The sequence below is a fragment of the Gorilla gorilla genome, chromosome 10 (assembly GCF_029281585.2).
Source record: "Gorilla gorilla gorilla isolate KB3781 chromosome 10, NHGRI_mGorGor1-v2.1_pri, whole genome shotgun sequence".
In the NCBI taxonomy this organism is placed as follows: Eukaryota; Metazoa; Chordata; class Mammalia; order Primates; family Hominidae; genus Gorilla; species Gorilla gorilla.
The window spans coordinates 147,221,316-147,238,041 of NC_073234.2; the positions used below are offsets into that span (position 1 = coordinate 147,221,316).

At 47.2% G+C, this 16,726-nt stretch overlaps 1 protein-coding gene across 6 annotated transcripts in view; it reads left to right on the plus strand.

Annotated features, from left to right (window-relative positions):
* The window catches only part of SFSWAP (splicing factor SWAP), an 88,407-nt gene that overhangs the window by 16,176 nt on the left and 55,505 nt on the right, over positions 1–16,726 (plus strand). For all 6 annotated transcript variants that reach the window (XM_019039108.3, XM_055357648.1, XM_055357649.2 and 3 more), the window contains exon 7: positions 1,221–1,356. In XM_019039108.3, coding sequence (XP_018894653.1) covers positions 1,221–1,356 — 136 coding nt within the window. The remainder of the gene's footprint in view (positions 1–1,220; positions 1,357–16,726) is intronic.

Consider the following 16,726-nt stretch of genomic DNA (forward strand, 5'->3'; position numbering starts at 1 on the left):
GAACTGTATTTTTATGCCACCACAAAACTTCTGCTAATGTAATTTTGGAAAATTTGAAGCATGTCATTCTTGTGTGTTACAATTGTATCTTATTTTATCATCATTGAGGTGTATTTGCATTTTTGTTTTTAGCTGGGAGACAAAGCATCTGCTTCTTTGGTTTCTTACCTGTCTAGCTTATAAAATTCGTGAGCATTTGCTCAGGATAATTTTACCATTTTATTACAATTTTACTCCTTTGAGATATTTAGAATTCCAAGTAGAGTGTTGGTTAAGACTTGAAAATTGTTTTGTGTGGGTGTGGTGGCTTACACATGTAATCCTAGCACTTTGGGAGGCTGAGGCAGGTGGATCACCTGGCATCAGGAGTTCAAGACCAGCTGGCCAGCATGGCGAAACCCTATCACTACTAAAAATACAAAAATTAGCCAGGCGTGGTGGGTACACCTGTAATTCCAGCTACTTGGGAGGCTGAGGCACAAGAATTGCTTGAACCTAGGAGGTGGAGGTTGCAGTGAGCCAAGATCACACTACTGCACGCCAGCCTGGGAGACAGAGTGAGACTCAAAAAGAAAAAAAAATTGTTTAGTTGTGATATCATCATAGGATTGGATTTTATAGGTGATCAGAATATATGCATCTTCGAGTCCTATGTTACCATCATAGATTGTTTTTAAATAAATATTTTCACTTCTAATTCTCCCCTTATCTGTGTGAAGAAACCACTCAGCAGTATCTTGTGGTTAATTCACACCACTCTGCCATTTGCGACATAAAAAACAGGAGTCTACTAGATTTAAGCATCTGGTTTTCAGCAGTTGTGCAATGTGGGTGACCTTTTGTGGGAATGATTGCTGATTGATTGGACTGGAAAAGCTATTGGTGATTAAAAGTCAGAAACTCCTATAAGGAAAGACAGTTTCAAATTTTGCATGGGGTTAGACATTCACACTTTAATTGGTGTCAAACTAGTCTTAGTTGTTCGTCTGTCCTTTTCTTGGTAGTTATTTTGGAAATTGAAACCCTGTGTTCACTCAGTTCCTCTGAGACAGCCAGCTGGGGCATTTGGCCACAACTCGTTAGGACCTCCATGGGTGCGTGCATGTGTGTGTTTTTTCTAAGGCATGTACAGTGTGTCCTAGAGGTGAGCATTTTGCAGCAGAAGAGTTCTGCATGGTTCAGAATCCTGAATGCTAAAGCTGTGTCTTCTCTGTTTCCAGCCCTTGAAGGTAGTGGACCCAGATCATCCCCTTGCAGCGCTTGTTCGTAAGGCACAGGCTGACAGTTCCACTCCCACCCCACACAACGCAGACGGTGCGCCTGTGCAGCCCTCCCAGGTGGAGTACACGGCAGACTGTGAGTACTCACTGTGTGTGTCCTGACCTGTGTTCAGCTGCCTGTGACAGAGCCAGCTACAGGGCTCTAAACCCCAAGTGTTCTGTCCTCCAAGTGTAACAAGTATGGAAGCAGGTGGCCCAGAGCCTGCACATGGTCCCAAGGGAGAGTGCCACGAGGCTGCCCTTTGCTTGGCCCAGTGTTGGCAAGATGGCTGCCCTACTCCAGCATTAGCTGTGCATTCCAGGAAGGAGGAGGACCAGCAAAGGTAGCTGGCTGCCTCTGCCCTTCTTTCTTTTTTTTTTTTTTTTTGAGGCGAGGTTTCACTCTGTCACCCAGGCCAGAGTGCAGGGATGCAAGCATGGTTCACGGCAGCCTGACCTCCCAAACTCAAACAATCCTCCCGCCTCGGTCTCTCTAGTAGGTGGGACTACAAGCACTAAAACACTGGGCTAATTTTGATTTTTTGATAGGGATGGGGTCTCACTATGTTGCCCAGGCTGGTCTCGAGCTCCTGGGCTTAAGCAATCCTCCCGCCTTGGCCTTCAAAAGTGCTAGGATTGCAGGTATGAGCCACTGCTCCTGGCCCTGGCTCTGCCCTTCTTTAAATATCTCCACCCAAGCCATACCTAGTGGCTTCCCTTACCTCTCAGTGGCTAGTGTCGTGTCACGTGGTCTCCCCGCTCAGCAGAGGCTGGGCAATGGGGCCTCCGTTAAACACGTTGCTGCCCTAAACAAAGTCAAATGCTGTTAAGAACAGGGAGAATGGGAGACACATAGTATTGTCTAACACAGTTGCTTTCTTTAAAAAGGTTCACAGCAGGCCAGGCATGGTGGCTAATGTCTATAATCCCAACACTTTGGGAAGCTGAGGTGGGAGGATCACTTAAGCACGGGAGTTTGAGACCAGCCTGGACAACATACTAAAACCCCATCTCGACAAAAAAATAAAAAAAAAATTAGCTGGGCATGGTGGTGTGCCTGTGGTCTGAGCTACTTGGGAGGCTGAGGTGAGGGGATGGCTTAGCCCCAGGAGGTTAAGGCTGCAGTGAGCTGAGATTGCACTGCCACACTCTAGCCTGGGCGATAGAGCAGTACCCTGTCTCAAAAAGAAGAAAAAAAAAGAGGCTTACAGCATAAGTTAACATATGCACTGAGAAATTACATTTCTTTTTCTCGCTGATTGCAGTTCTTTTATGGTATTCATTAAAGGTAAGTCTTGAAGGTCCATGCTGGAGATCATTTGAAAGTGTTTGACGTTGGTTCCAGCATCAGGTCTTTCTGTAATTGTTTTATTCAGAGGTTAAATATGGAATGAGGAAGCTTTAGCAGAGCCGAGGAACCACCTGCTGAGTCTGCTTCCCAGGCAGCTCTGGTACCCTGACTCCATTTGTAAAGCTTATCTCCTTCAGTTCAGCCGGAGATGAATTGTTAAAACATCAGCTCCTCTTTATTTGGGACAAGCTGTTGTAAACATCGCAGCTGGTTCTTTGCACTTCCCTTTTAGCACTGGTACATATGAAGCGTTTTTAGACTTTAAAAAATTAGTTACTGGAGTGAACTTTCTGCATGTGTCCCCCCAAAAACCTTTCAAAGCCGAGAATGTCTTTAAATGATTAAATCAAATCGTGTCAAATTTCACTGAATGTTCAAATCAGAGGTCAGCTCTACTGCTACAGAGGTGCGTGTTCAGTAGTGTAGGCAGCCAGCTGTCTGAGGTGCTCTGTAGATCACTCCTAACGCCCAGTCCTCACTGCATGGATTTTTGGATAGACGGCCACACACCTTTAAGTCCTGAGCCCCACTTAGCAGCCTGTGAAGCTCCCGCCCTGGAGTCATGGGGTGCTGTGCTCTGCCCAGGATGCCTGCCCACTGAGGGACCATCCCTCTGCTTCCTCCTTTCCTTTTCCAAGCCTGTCGTTGAGTTTGCTTCAACCAAATGCATTGTCCGTGCGCGTCCACCAGATCCCTGAAGCTGCTGCAAAGCAGAGGACTAGAAATTCAGGGCGGGCTGACCTTGATTATTTGCTGTGCTAATCACTGGTGGAAGAACAGCCGTGTGCAGACCCCCCAGGACCAGGCAGGATGGTGGAGCCGGCTGGTAGTGGCCGTTCTGTGACACACAGCATCCCCTGGTCTGGTGGGAATGTGATCTGAACTGAGGCATGCAGGGGTGGCATTGTGAGCTGTCTGGGTCAGAAGGCTTGGTACATTCCCAAGGGTTCACCGCAGGGCGGCCAGAGCCCACACACTTTGGTTTCTTCCCACCTGCTGGTGGCTCCCGAGACCACTGATAAGCCGTGACAGCCTCTGCAGGAACCCCAAGCTTACTCTGTTCAGGCCCCTGACTACCACCACCCTGGGCACTGACAGCACCCCACCCCATCCTCCCAACTGCAAGGGCTCTAGTAGGGGGTGCCCTCTCCTCCCTTCAATACGGTGCCGTTGTTTTGAAACTCATTGTCTCCCCTCGACACAGCAAGAGTAGTGGATACACACATGTGAGAGTAAGGGTGCCTGGGGGCTGGTAATAAGCGTGCATGTCTGCTGTTAGGGTCTGTGGGTTTTAGACATATGCTCCTGCATCAGCCGTAGGGCTCAGAGCCCTCCTATGAGCCTCCTCGCTGAGCACAGCACTCAGGGCCACCACCACAGTCCCAGCCATCTTGGATCTGGAGGGTCAGAAGGTGGGGGAGGTGTCCTCATCCAGTTTCCAAGAAAAGCCAAGAGCTAGAACTTTGGCTCTAAATCACTGTAAAACCTAGCAGAAATCAGTATAAACCTGTACTCAGGCGCTCAGCCTTATGGGATGAGTGGCTGTGGCGTGGCGTTAGTCGGGTCCTCCAGCACCACGCAAGCCCGGGCAGTGCGGCCATTGCAGAATCTGCAGAGGTTCCAGGGCGCCTGACTCACACGCGCCTCCCTGCCTGCCATCTTCCTCTGCTACCCTTTGAGTATCTTGTTCTGCCTGCCTCATGCTTCTGTGTGCTGTTGAAGTTTCGTGGGTGAAAGTCCCTCATGACCTCGTCTTCACTTCCTGGGTTTTCAGTGAAGTTGTTGCGGAATTTGGGGTCCTGTGTGGCGGGTTGTTGGCAGTTGCAGGTGGAGACAGCAGTCATTGATCTACCCAGGTTGGTCATGATTAGGGAACTGCCTGTAATTCATGGACTGACTACTATGGGGTTATTGGTTTGTAATCAGTCATTGATAACAGCATTTATTTACAAATACAGTTCAAATAGAGGGAACACTGGTCATAGTTTTTGGGTTGAGTTCCGTCATGCTAAAGTTCAAGATAATACTGTTACGTTCATTATATGTAGTTTCCAAAAGTATTAATGCAGTGGGATCTCAACTATACTTAAAATAATAAACTGGAGAGAGCTGTGCAAAAAATACTATGAGGCTCAGAGCTACCTCTCAAATTGGCATTTGGTTGATTTTTTTTCTCTGCATACTTTTTTCATTTTCATAATGTTTTTTAGTATGCATTACTATTTTACTTTTTTTTTTTTTTTTTTGCGACGGAGTCTGTCTGTGTTACCCAGGCTGGAGTGCAGTGGTGCAATCTCGGCTCACTGCAACCTCCACCTCCTGGGTTCAAGCGAGTCTCCTGCCTCAGCCTCCCAAGTAGCTGGGATCACAGGCGCTCGTCACCACGCCTGGCTAATTTTTGTATTTTTAGTAGAGACGGGGTTTCACCATGTTGGCCAGGCTGGTCTCAAACTCCTGACCTCAGGTGATCCGCCCACCTCAGCCTCCCAAAGTGCTGGGATTACAGGCTGAGCCACCGCACCCAGCCGTGTTGCTATTATACTTAAGAAACAAAGTAAAATACAAAGTTCATAGAATAACTGTAATGTTTGAAATGCCGGACAGTGAGGACAAGAGCAGCCCATGGCTTGGCCTGAGTTTGTGGCAAGCCCAAGCCTGTACAGATCTCCCAAAGTTCCTTCTCAGACTGTTGTGAGGACGTCACTGAGTTGCTTCAAGAAAAGACCTTAACTCATGGGCTCTGTCTGATGAGCCTTTGTGAATGTAGTGTATGAGGTTGGTGGGCTATTTTGGAATTCCTGCTTCAGCCAGCACAGAGGAAGGTTTGAGGGGCCCCTTTCTGTCTTGGGCACACCCAGCCCTGCTCAGGAGAGCTTGAGAAGCAGGTCTGCGGATTCTGCTGCCCTTGGCTGCTCTCGGCTTGCTCCTCGTCTCCACCTAATGTACCCAGTGTGTTCACAGAAGTGTTGTCCCCTGGGGTTTCATATACAGCCTGTTATTCCTGTATCTCTAATGTGTGATTTTCCATGCTCTGGGCATGCATGGCTTTGTTTCTTAAACAGCCAGCTTTCTACAGAGAAGGCACAACCGTCAGAGGCATTGAAGTAATTTTCAGAAGAGAGCTTAAATTGTGGGCTTTGCACTTGGGAAATACTCTAGTAGGATACTGGAGAGAAAGCTGTCTGGAAAATTACTAACATTACTGATAACATTTTGGGAGACTCTCAGTTAGGGCCAACCTGGGGCCCCGTGGGGTCTGGAAAAGGGCGGGGCTAGTGTCCTTGGAGCACGTCAGCTTCCACAGCACCCAGTTACTTTTCCTGTGGACAGAGGAGTTGCATGTGAGGGAGGAGGCGTGATTTAAAGCATGAAGAGAATCATGCCCCACAATGAAACCAGAGCCCTGTGGCCCGCGTTTCAGACCACTGCCAACCATGGACACCAGAGACAAGACAAAGGACATTTTGGCCATGGACTTGAAACGTCAGCTGTATGAGAGCGGGCGGGGGATGGCGCGGTCTCCCTGGTACTTACTGGGCAGGTGCGTATCGTCAGGAGCTCCTCACCCTGCCCTGTGAGAACTTTCCTATCTGTGTATCTGCCATCTCCTCCTCCTCCCATTCCTGACCTGTGGAGCCAGGGGTGGATTGGCAGGCCTATAAGGCGCCTTTCACATTGAGGGTCTTAGGATTTTCAGTCCAGCTTTGCAGGGAGTGGCAGTTTGTCATTTGTAGGAGGAAATGTCATGATCATAAAGCACGGCATGCATCCTGAGAGCCAGGCAGCGACGCTGCCTGCACTGCCCCAGCGCTCAGAGGGCCACAGGAGCAGGGCTTCCTCCTTGCCTCTGAGCAGTGGAGCCAAGGCTGGAGGTGGGCGCAGCTCCATGTTCTCGGGGGATTTCTTCACTGTGTTTCTTGGGGGCTCACCGACTGCAGCCGTATTCCTGGAGAGAGAAGGAGGCCTGTCACAGCATCTGTGACAGCCCGGAAGGAAACAGTCCATACAGTCCCCTGAGGACAGGCACGGAGGACTCCACCCTGGAGTCACAGGCTTGGTGAGGTGGGGTACAGGCAGGGGTGGGCCCCGAGGTGTGCAGAGTGTGTGTTCAGGCTTGTCTTCCTGCCGCAGCGCAGCAGCCCTCCCATGCCTGGGTCCTGGCACCTGCCCCTCCACTCCCCATGCAGCGTCATCCTCCAGGGCATGGTCTCCAGATGACTTACCTCCTAGATACAAACAAGACCCCAAACACACACATGGGAGCCCTGAGCCCACCCTGGGGCAGGGTGACACATGGGAGCAGGTCACTACCCTGTGTGTGGCTTGCCACCATCATTTGGGAACTATTCTTCTGTCCTAGGTGAGTGCCCACCCTGTGGCACTGGGACCCAACAGCTCAGGTGACAGTGACACCTGCAGTGGAGGCTGGGGAAGCATCAGAGCCTGTGCTGTGGTGGACGCCAGGTGGCCCCTGGCACAGAGAGCGTGTTCATCGCTGGCTCCTGCCGTCCTCGAGGACTTGAAGGCTGACGTTGGGCTGGGTGTGGCTCGTACATAGGACAGGGCCCGCACACTGGATTCATGTTTTTCCCCACAACTTAGAATAGCAAAGTTACAGACTTTGGGTTCTTACGAAGACAAGAATGAATGTCTTGGCTAACCATGATCTTACCCTAGAGGACTTAAAATGAATGTGCAGGAGAAATGAGAAGAGGACTTAAGATCAAAAAGAGAGTGACTAGGAGGTCAGAGAGGCAGCCGCCCCACCCCACGCACTCCCTGCTTGTAAGCCGGGGCCCCATTGTTATGTTACCACACTTCTGTTTTAGAGCCTGTTACGGTTTCGAGTTACACAGACATGTGTGGGCTTGTGCATGTTTGAATGCCCTGTGGACCCGGAGCTCCGTGAGGCAAAGGCTGGGACTGTCTTACTAGCCAGCGTGCTCCCTGCACCTCGATCCAAGGGGCCACGGGGCTCCCAGGAACATTCACCGAGTAACTTCAGAAAAGTGAAGAGCAGAAGTTCCAAAAGCACCTGGTGCTTCCTGGGAGAAATCACCTGCACAGGTACTTTGGATCCAACTGACGTGAGATGAACGAGCTCTCCCTTCATGCGCACATCTGCATACCCACCTGTATGCTGAGGAGCAGGCATTGGAACATGACGGAGCTGCTGCTGCTGCAGCCGCAGATACCGTCTCAGCCGGCATGGCGCATGGGGGCGGGGTGGGGCAGTGAGGGGGGGCCCGCTCCGAGAGACAGACAGGTCAGGCCGGAAGCGACTGTCCGTGAAGGTGACACTCATACCATAACCTTAGCAGCAAGCTGTTGCCACACAGTCACAAAAGGGGGAGGCAGCAGCAGAGCAATGTGGCCACAGGCACTCGGACTCTCCAGAGAGCTGGCGAGAGGCTTTCCTGGCTGAAAGCAGTGACAAGTATTTGGGTCTGGGGGACAAGGGAAACTTGGAAATGACAGAAAAGCCCAAAAATGAAGTCCCCACAACCTCCCCCAGCGATGAGAGCCGTCGTAGCCATGGGCTATGCATCATCCCTGCACGCCCGCACCTGAAGATTTATGCGCGCTTTCTGACGAACAGCCTTTGCAGTTGGGCTTTGTTGTGGCCGGATGACTCTGAGCCCTTTGCTTTGCTTCTCTAGGCCTCAGTTTTCCCATTTGTACCATTAGGGTATTAATTTAAATAACCAGAAGCACTCTATCGTATTCTGAATGGGACACCAGTTAATTCTGGAACATTTTGGAGGTTTCCCATTGTTCCTGTGAACCCCAGGGAGAATTTGAGAAACATGATAAAGGGAAGACACGATCGTAAAGTGTGATGCTGCCATCGAAGGTCTCGAGCCTCATAGTTGGCGCTTTAAGCAAAATAGGCGGTTAAAAACAGGTCTACACATGCTGTGTGTGGACCCAAACCATGAACACATGCTGGGCCCCAGCCCATCTATTGCTGTTCCCTTGGTCTTGGCGTCCTGTGGTCCTCACGTGAGCTGCACGCAGCGAGCAGAGCCCTGACTTCCAGTCTGGATTTCTGTAAAGTGATGCCGGGCTTGTATTATTTCAAGGACTTCATGGTTACTTCTCCCTCCTCGAGTTGCTCTATGGCTTTTTAAAGCAGCTGACTTTTTATCCATCTTCTCAAAGTATTCAGCTTCATTTTCACAGAAATGATAATTCTCATCTCTCACTCAAATTTTATGTTTGCATAAATTTTCATCAAACACATAATGACAGTAAGTTTAACTGGAAAAAATAAGAGAGACTCTACTGTTAAAAGCAAAAAGGCCCAGGCTTCTGAAGAGACGCCCCTTCTCCCCTGGTGTTTGTCGTGGCACCAGCCAGTGCAGCAAGATGGAGCCACCAGTCCAGCCGGGGAGCTTCTGCAGTGTTTCAAACAAGGCGGCACCAGCACAGAAATCCACAGGCCCTGCAGTGGGAAGGGATGAATGAGTCCCCAAAAACAGATCCAAATAAAAATAAGGACGGAGAAAAGGAAACACCAAGCTAACAGGAAGGGGTGTTCTAAGACACAAAGAGCTATTTGGAAAATATCACATAAGAGCCTCACTTTCACCCAGTATCAGAATCACTTCCAAATGTACATGCCAGTTGTGGAAATTCTTGGGAAAGTAAGGATGCTTCAGCAGAATGAAGAATCGTCTATTTTCAGCCAGCAGTTATATTCAATTAATTTTTTAAAAAATGAGAGAAAAAAAAAAAGCCTGTATGTCTAAACAGCTTTTACAATCAAATAGGAAAAAATTCTGATAGTCTAGTAGAAAAAAGATCTGCAGTGCAAATAATTCAGAGGTAAAAATGCCCATACGGTTTTTAAAGGCTCACCCTCACCGCCTGCTCACAGGCATCGTGTCCGCCGACCGTAGAACTGAAATCCGTGGTAAACACCCCTCCAGCCCAGCGCTTCGGTTCAGCTCCGCTCCAGCGAATGTTAGGATGTGAGGCTTCGTGTTACAGTAGAAAGGAGCGCACTCATAGGCACACAGAACGCCATGCAGGTCTAAGACTTAGGAGAAGACGGAGATTTCTAGGCTGTTGGAATGTTATTTTGTATATGCGAGTTTGGGTAGCTTAATAATAGAGATTAAATAAAAGAAAGGCAGATGAAACCTACAATGGAGTGCCATTTTTCAGCTGTCACTCAAGCAGAGAAAGAAAAGGTGACAGACGTTTATTGTCGGTGGGGGTGTAGATTTGTGCCAGCGATGTGGTACTTGTGGAGGGCCAGCGGGCAGTCTATCAGTCTAAAACACACGTGCCTCTAACCCAGGATGCCTGCTCTCATTTACTAATATATGGGTGAACATAGCCACATAGATACTCATCATAGTACAGTTTTAGTAGTAGCAAAAGACTGAGGCAACCCACATCCTCGGTGGAGGACTAATGGAGTCCCTCTGGTGTGCTCTCGCGGTGGGCTGCAGAGCTCTGGGGGTGGGCCAGGGCCCGAGCGCTTCAGGGCCACCCGCCGGAATGGCTCTTCCTGAGGATGGAGGCGAGGTGACTCAAGGGGAGGGCAGCACAAGGCAGTCTGTTCACGTCGGAAGGGGAAGGAAGTGTCTGTAGTGCTTCTGTATCAGCACCTAAAAGGGCAGGTAAGAAGGACCAGTGGCCAGCACAGAGAGGGGAACTGGAAGGACGAGGTCGCAGACAGGAGTGGCTGACTCACCTGCCCGTTTGCGCTGCTTGCATTTTTTCAGCGTGACTCGTCACCCTCTCAAAACATGCAGATTGACGTGGTGCTTATTTTGAGACTAAACTGGTATCCTGAGTTAATTCCTTACAACTCTGTATTTTAATAATACATGCTTTTATCATTTTGTTTCATCAGCTCAGTGTGTTTTTGTTTAGGCGGAAGTGGCCCCCGTAACATCTTTCCCCCGAAGAGACTTGCATACCCAGTACTGCTGTGTCTCGTGGGAGGCTGCTGGGTCACTAAGCTTTTCTGGCTTTCATACGCTTGGTATTTAATAATCACCTTAGGATATACTCAGTCGTTCTTTCTTATTTACTTCCTACTGATAGAGATTTTCCTACATTTTGGCAGCCTGGGAAGAAAAGCATCTATTTTTTTCCTTAAAGTCCAGCAGAATTATATATATATATATAATATGTATATAAAATAATTTTTCTAGAAGCTCATTATAGATGTGTAAAACTGACAATTTATTTCATTTATTAATTTGCCTGACAATGAACTACTTTTCATGCTCTTTATTTTTCATTACTTGTCTTCTACTATTTAGCTATAAATCCTTATAGAAGAGTATAAATAAATAAAAGTAATTATACAGGAGGCAGTCATAGTGAAATGCTGCCCACTGTGATAGCCTGTGGGTTTTTTTTAATAAAATGCCAACTCAGTTTTTCTTAATATTCTATAAATATCTGAAGTGAAATTAAACCATTGTGCGTGGCTACTGTAGATATTTTCTTGCTTCTATCCCTGTTTTTTAAATGTGCCTTTGCTGTTTATGGTATATTTTTCCTGCACATCATGACTTTGAAGTTCTTTACTTACTTTCCAAACCCATTTTTAAAAATGGTTTTATTGTATGTCAAGAGAAGAAGGAAGAAAGCAAAAATGTTACCCAGGATTCCACCATCCAGAAATAGCCATTAGTGAACATCATTAGCAAAGTGGAAAACACTGAGGTCATCGTGCTAAATAAAAAGGAAAGAAAGAAGCTTGTTATCTGTGGAACACAAAGATCATCTTTATGCACGAATATCAATTAAAATGTTGGATGTGTCTCTAGAAATACTTACGTTAAAGTGGAAATAAACTTAATTTTACTTAAACAGAAGAGCCTGCAATCTAAAAATGAAGTAACTGTCGAACTTCGGATGAAAGTTTCTTTTATGCCTAAAGAATTCAGTTCTGAAAAAAGGTTAGGAGAACATTGAGAGGTTGTCATTGTAGATATTTTTTAAAGCTATGTATTTTTCCTGATTTTTGTTAGAATTATTCAACTTTTTCTTTGCATTTAATATATCTCGAACATCTTTGTGTTAACAGTGCATGTGTATCTCTCTCTTCTAGCTGTAGCAACTGCCTAGTATCCTGTTGTATAGATTTATTATGAAACAGCCCTCCATTAATTGATAATTTGATTATTTGTGACTTCCAATTATTTCTACTTTTCCAGTGCTGTAATGAACATTATTCTTTTTTTTTTTTTTTTTTTTTTTGAGACAGGGTCTGTCGCTCTGTCACCTAGGCTGGAGTGCAGTAGCGTGATCTTGGCTCACTGCAACCTCAACCTCCCAGGCTCAAGCTATCCTCCCACCTCAGCCTCCTGACCAGCTGGGACCACAGGCATGTGCCACCACACCTGGCTGACTTTTTAGATAAATTTTTAGAGGGTCTTGCTATGTTGCCCAGGCTGATGTTAAACTCCTGGGCTCAAGTGATCCACCCACCTTGGCCTCCCAAAGTGCTGGGATTACAGGCATGAGCCACTGTGCCCTGCCAATTATTTATTACTTTTAAGCACTAATGTGGTATAATTCTATATGCAAGATAAAAATCTTAGAAAATAAACAGCTAGGTCAAAGAGTATATGCATTTGTTTAAAGAATTACCGGTGACTGAGCAGTTGCCTTCTGAAACATTGTGTCAATATGCATTGCCACCGCTAGGATATGAGTGCGTCTTAGTTTTGTAACCATTTAAAATGATTTGAATATGCTGATATAGAAATATATTTATTTAAGAGTGAGTAGGACAGTCAATATACTATATTTATGACTTTGACTTTGGTTCCTTTAAAGTATAGAAATATTATTTTTATATTATGAGAGTTTATAAATAGTATTTGCATTCTATTATTCCCCAGTTGCTTATTTTTTTTTTTTTTTTTGGATGGAATCTCGCTCTGTCTCCCAGGCTGAAGTGCAGTGGCGTAATCTCGGCTCACTGCAAGCTCCGCCTCCTGGGTTCACGCCATTCTTCTGCCTCAGCCTCCCGAGCAGCTGGGAGTACAGGTGCCCGCCACCATGCCCGGTTAATTTTTTGTATTTTTAGTAGACAGGGTTTCACTGTGCTAGCCAGGATGGTCTCAATCTCCTGACCTCGTGATTCACCTGCCTCGGCCTCCCAAAGTGCTGGGATTACAGGCGTGAGCCACTGCACCCAGCCCCCAGTTGCTTACTTTTAGTTTTATGGTTGACTGGATTTGTTTTTTCCCTACAGCTTCTCCTTTTGAGTTATTTATTTGATTCATCTTTTCTTGATCATTTGAATTTCATAAACAAGTACGTTTTTACAAGGGCTGTAGTTCATGAATTCTGCCTGTCGAAAAATGCCTGCCGTTGACCTTTATGTGAACAGGACAGCTTGTCTGGGTATAAAACTCTTGGGTAATGCTGTGGGCCTCTCACATCTCTGGGAGCTAGAATCTGACGCTGTCCTTTCCACCGCAGGGTGGCCCGGGGTAGCTGGATGGGTCATGACTACCTATTTGGGTTTGTTCATTGGTTGGTTTGCTTTCATTGCTCCTGTGCTGCTCTCTGAGTTTTTTCACGCTTGAAAGTCTTTCTCAGCTGCCTTTTAACATAAATAGCAATTTGCAGGGAACGATGCACCAAGTCTCTTGCCTAGGATTCAGAAGTGGAATTGAACGTTGCTGTGGAAAGGGCGAGGCCAGCCCTGTCTTCCCTACCCTGCCCTGGGTGGCGGATGCTCTTTCTGACCCAACACATCTGAGGAAGTCTTGCTTTACCCTTAACTTTTATTAACTTAATTTCCCATTTTTCATGGACTGTATTGTATACCTTTCAGTCAAAGATTCAGTTCTCATTTCTGGGAAGTTCTTTTCTGTTGTGCCTCGAGCACCTTTCCTGTCCCACGCATTGGTGCCTCTGCTTGAAGGACACAGTCTCTTGGTTCGGGTCACCTTTCTTCTTCGAGCCTGTGCTCCCTGTGTTTCTCTTTGGCACTCAGCAGGACTGTGTCCATCTTCCCTGTCAGCGACTTTTTTCAGCCATGTCTATTTATTCCTTGTAGTTTAAATTCCATTGGTTTTGCAGTGGTATTGTTTGGATCCTTGGCTGGTTTTCTAAGCTTTACAGCAGGGCCCCACACCCTTTCTATATAAAGGTGCATGTCTTCAGCCCTGCAGCTTCCCAGCCTCTATGCAGCCCCTGCTCTGTCCCTGGGGCGTGGAGGCAGCTGCAGATGGTCGTAGACCCATGAGTGTGGCAGGGCTTCACTAAAGCTTAATTGATGAATACGAGGCTTTTCATTTCTTTTTTTTTTCTTTTTTTTTTTTTCTTTTTGAGATAGAGTCTCACTCTGTCGGCTAAGCTGGAGTGCAGTGGCACGATCTCAGCTCACGGCAACCTCCACCTCCTGGGTTCAAGCAATTCTGTGCCTCAACCTCTCAAGTAGCTGGGATTACAGGCGTCCGACACCACGCTTGGCTAATTTTTGTATTTTTAGTAGAGACAGGGTTTCTCCATCTTGGCCAGGCTGGGAACTCCTGACCTTGTGATCCACCTGCCTCGGCCCCTCAAAGTGCTGGGATTACAGGCGCGAGCCACCGCGCCCAGCCTAGGGTTTTAATTTCATACAATTTTGATGTCATATTATTTTGTTTGTTTGTATTTTTTCAACCATTTAAAAATGTAAAAACCAGGCCAGCCATGGTGGCTCACACCTATAGTCCCAGCACTTTGGGAGGCCAAGGTGGGTGGATCTCTTGAGCTCAGGAGGTCAAGACCAGGCTGGGCAACATAGTGAGACTGTCTCTACAAAAAAAAATTAAGAAAATTAGGTGACCATCATGGCACACACCTGTGGTCCCAGCTGCTGGGGAGAGTGAGGTGTGGGGGTTGGCAGAGGGGAGGGCATCGAGGAGTTCCATGCTGCAGGGAGCAATGGTTGTGCCACTGTACTCCAGCCTGGGCAACACAGCGAGACTCTGTCTAAAAAAAAAAAAAAAAAAAAAACCAGTAAACACCATTCTGCTGATGGCTGTACAAGAACAGGGAGAGCACCTGCTGGACCCTGCCTCACAGCCTCCCCCTCTGTTGCATTTGGTTGTGTTACCTTATTTTTGTGCTTTGTTGAATTCCTGTCTTCCCAGATTCATCTGTGGCTCAGAGAGCTCAAAGGTTCCTCGGGTCACATGCTCCTCTAGCCTGAGTTGCCATTCAGATGCCATGCTACTTCCCTCCACTGCTTTTCCTGGGGGCGTGTGCGGGGTCTCATGCCGTCTGGCGCTCCTTCTTCCCTGGTGTGCAAGCCTGTGTGTTCTTGATGTGGGTGGATTCTCCTTGATGCTCTCTCACCTTCTCTTAGCTCCTTTTTCTTCCCTTCCAACAGCCTTCTTGGGAAGACCTATCCTCTGCTGTCTTTTGTGAGATTCTAAAAATGTCCTAGATTGGATTTCCTTCCCCCAGTGAGGGAACTACAGGGAGAGACGTTCTTGAGTATCACGGCATATGTGTCAGGCAGGGCCCCAGGTCCACAAGCCCCGTTCTCCTCACTGTCAAGATCCCCACTGCAGGTCATTGGCTTTTCCACCTGCTTCTTTCCATGGTGGGGCCCAGGTCTCACTTCAGCCACTTGCTTTCTTTACCCACAACTCTCTGGAACCTATTTTTATGTAAGAAGTCTTCAAAACCTCAATACAGCATTAAAAATTGAAAGCTTTTTACTTTGAGGGTCACTGATGAAAATGGTAAGTTATGTTTAGAGACAGGTTTTTTTTTTCTAGAGGAAAGTTTTATTTGCCAGAAAGAGGTGACTTTTAAGCACAGTGGGCTGAAATTCCAAATAGCTGGTTAAATGCCCAAAACAGATTCATTTTGGTAGTTTCCCAGTTTGACAAATGAGTAATCTTGCATCACTACAGAAGTCATTCAGGTTTCCCTAATCCAATTTGGTGATGTCAAAACAAGTCTTCTCTTGGGGGACTTTTTTTTTTTTTTTTAAGATACTAGGTCGTCTGGAGGTTACAACAAAATACAGTGTGGTTGTGATGGACTGCATGTTAAGTGATTTTATTGTAGGTCTTGGCATATAAGAACCCATTAACAGATCATTGGAAACCATTCTGTGTTGTGATATGGATAGCCTCGTGGTTTATATTAGTCTGTTTTCACACTGCTGATAAAGACATACCCGAGACTGCGGAGGAGAAGAAGAGGTTTAATGGACTTACAGTTCCACATGGCTGGGGAGGCCTCACAATCATGACAGAAGGCAAGGAGGAGCAAGTCATGTCTTACATGGATGGCAGCTGGCAAAGAGTTTGTGCAGAGAAACTCCTATTTTTGAGACTATCAGATCTCATAAGACTCATTCACTATTATAAGAATAATGCGGGAAAGACCCGCCCCCATAATTCAGTCACCTCCCACCGGGTTCCTCCCACAACATGTGGGAATAGTGGTAGTCATAATTCAAGATGAGATTTGGGTGGGGACACGGCCAAACCATATCATCCCCTCTCACCCCTCCCAAGTCTCATATCCTCACATTTCAAAACCAGTCATGCTTTCCCAGCAGTCCCCCAAAGTCTTAAGTCATTTCAGCATTAACTCAAAGTCCACAGTCCAACATCTCATCTGAGACAAGGCAAGTTCCTTCTGCCTACCAGCCTATAAAATCAAAAGCAAGTTAGTTGTTTTCTAAATGTAATGGGGGTACAGGCATTGGGTAAATACAACCGTCCATATGAGAGAAATTGGCCAAAACAGGGGCTGCACAGGCCCTGTACAAGTCCAAAATCTAGCAAGGCAGTCAAATCGTAAAGCTCCAAAATGACCTTTGACTCCATGTCTCACATCCAGGTCACGCTGATGCAAGAGGTGTGTTCCCATGGTCTTGGGCAGCTCCGCGCCTGTGGCTCTGCAGGGTACAGCCTCCCTCCCGGCTGCTTTCACAGGCTGGTGTTGAGTGTGGCTTTTCCAGGCGCACGGTGCAAGGTGTTGGTGGATCTACCATTCTGGGGTCTGGAGGATGGTGGCCCTCTTCTCACAGCAGCACTAGGCAGTACCCCAGTAGGGACTCTCTGTGGGGGCTCCGACCTCACATTTCCCCTCCACACTGCCCTAGCAAAGGTTCTCGATG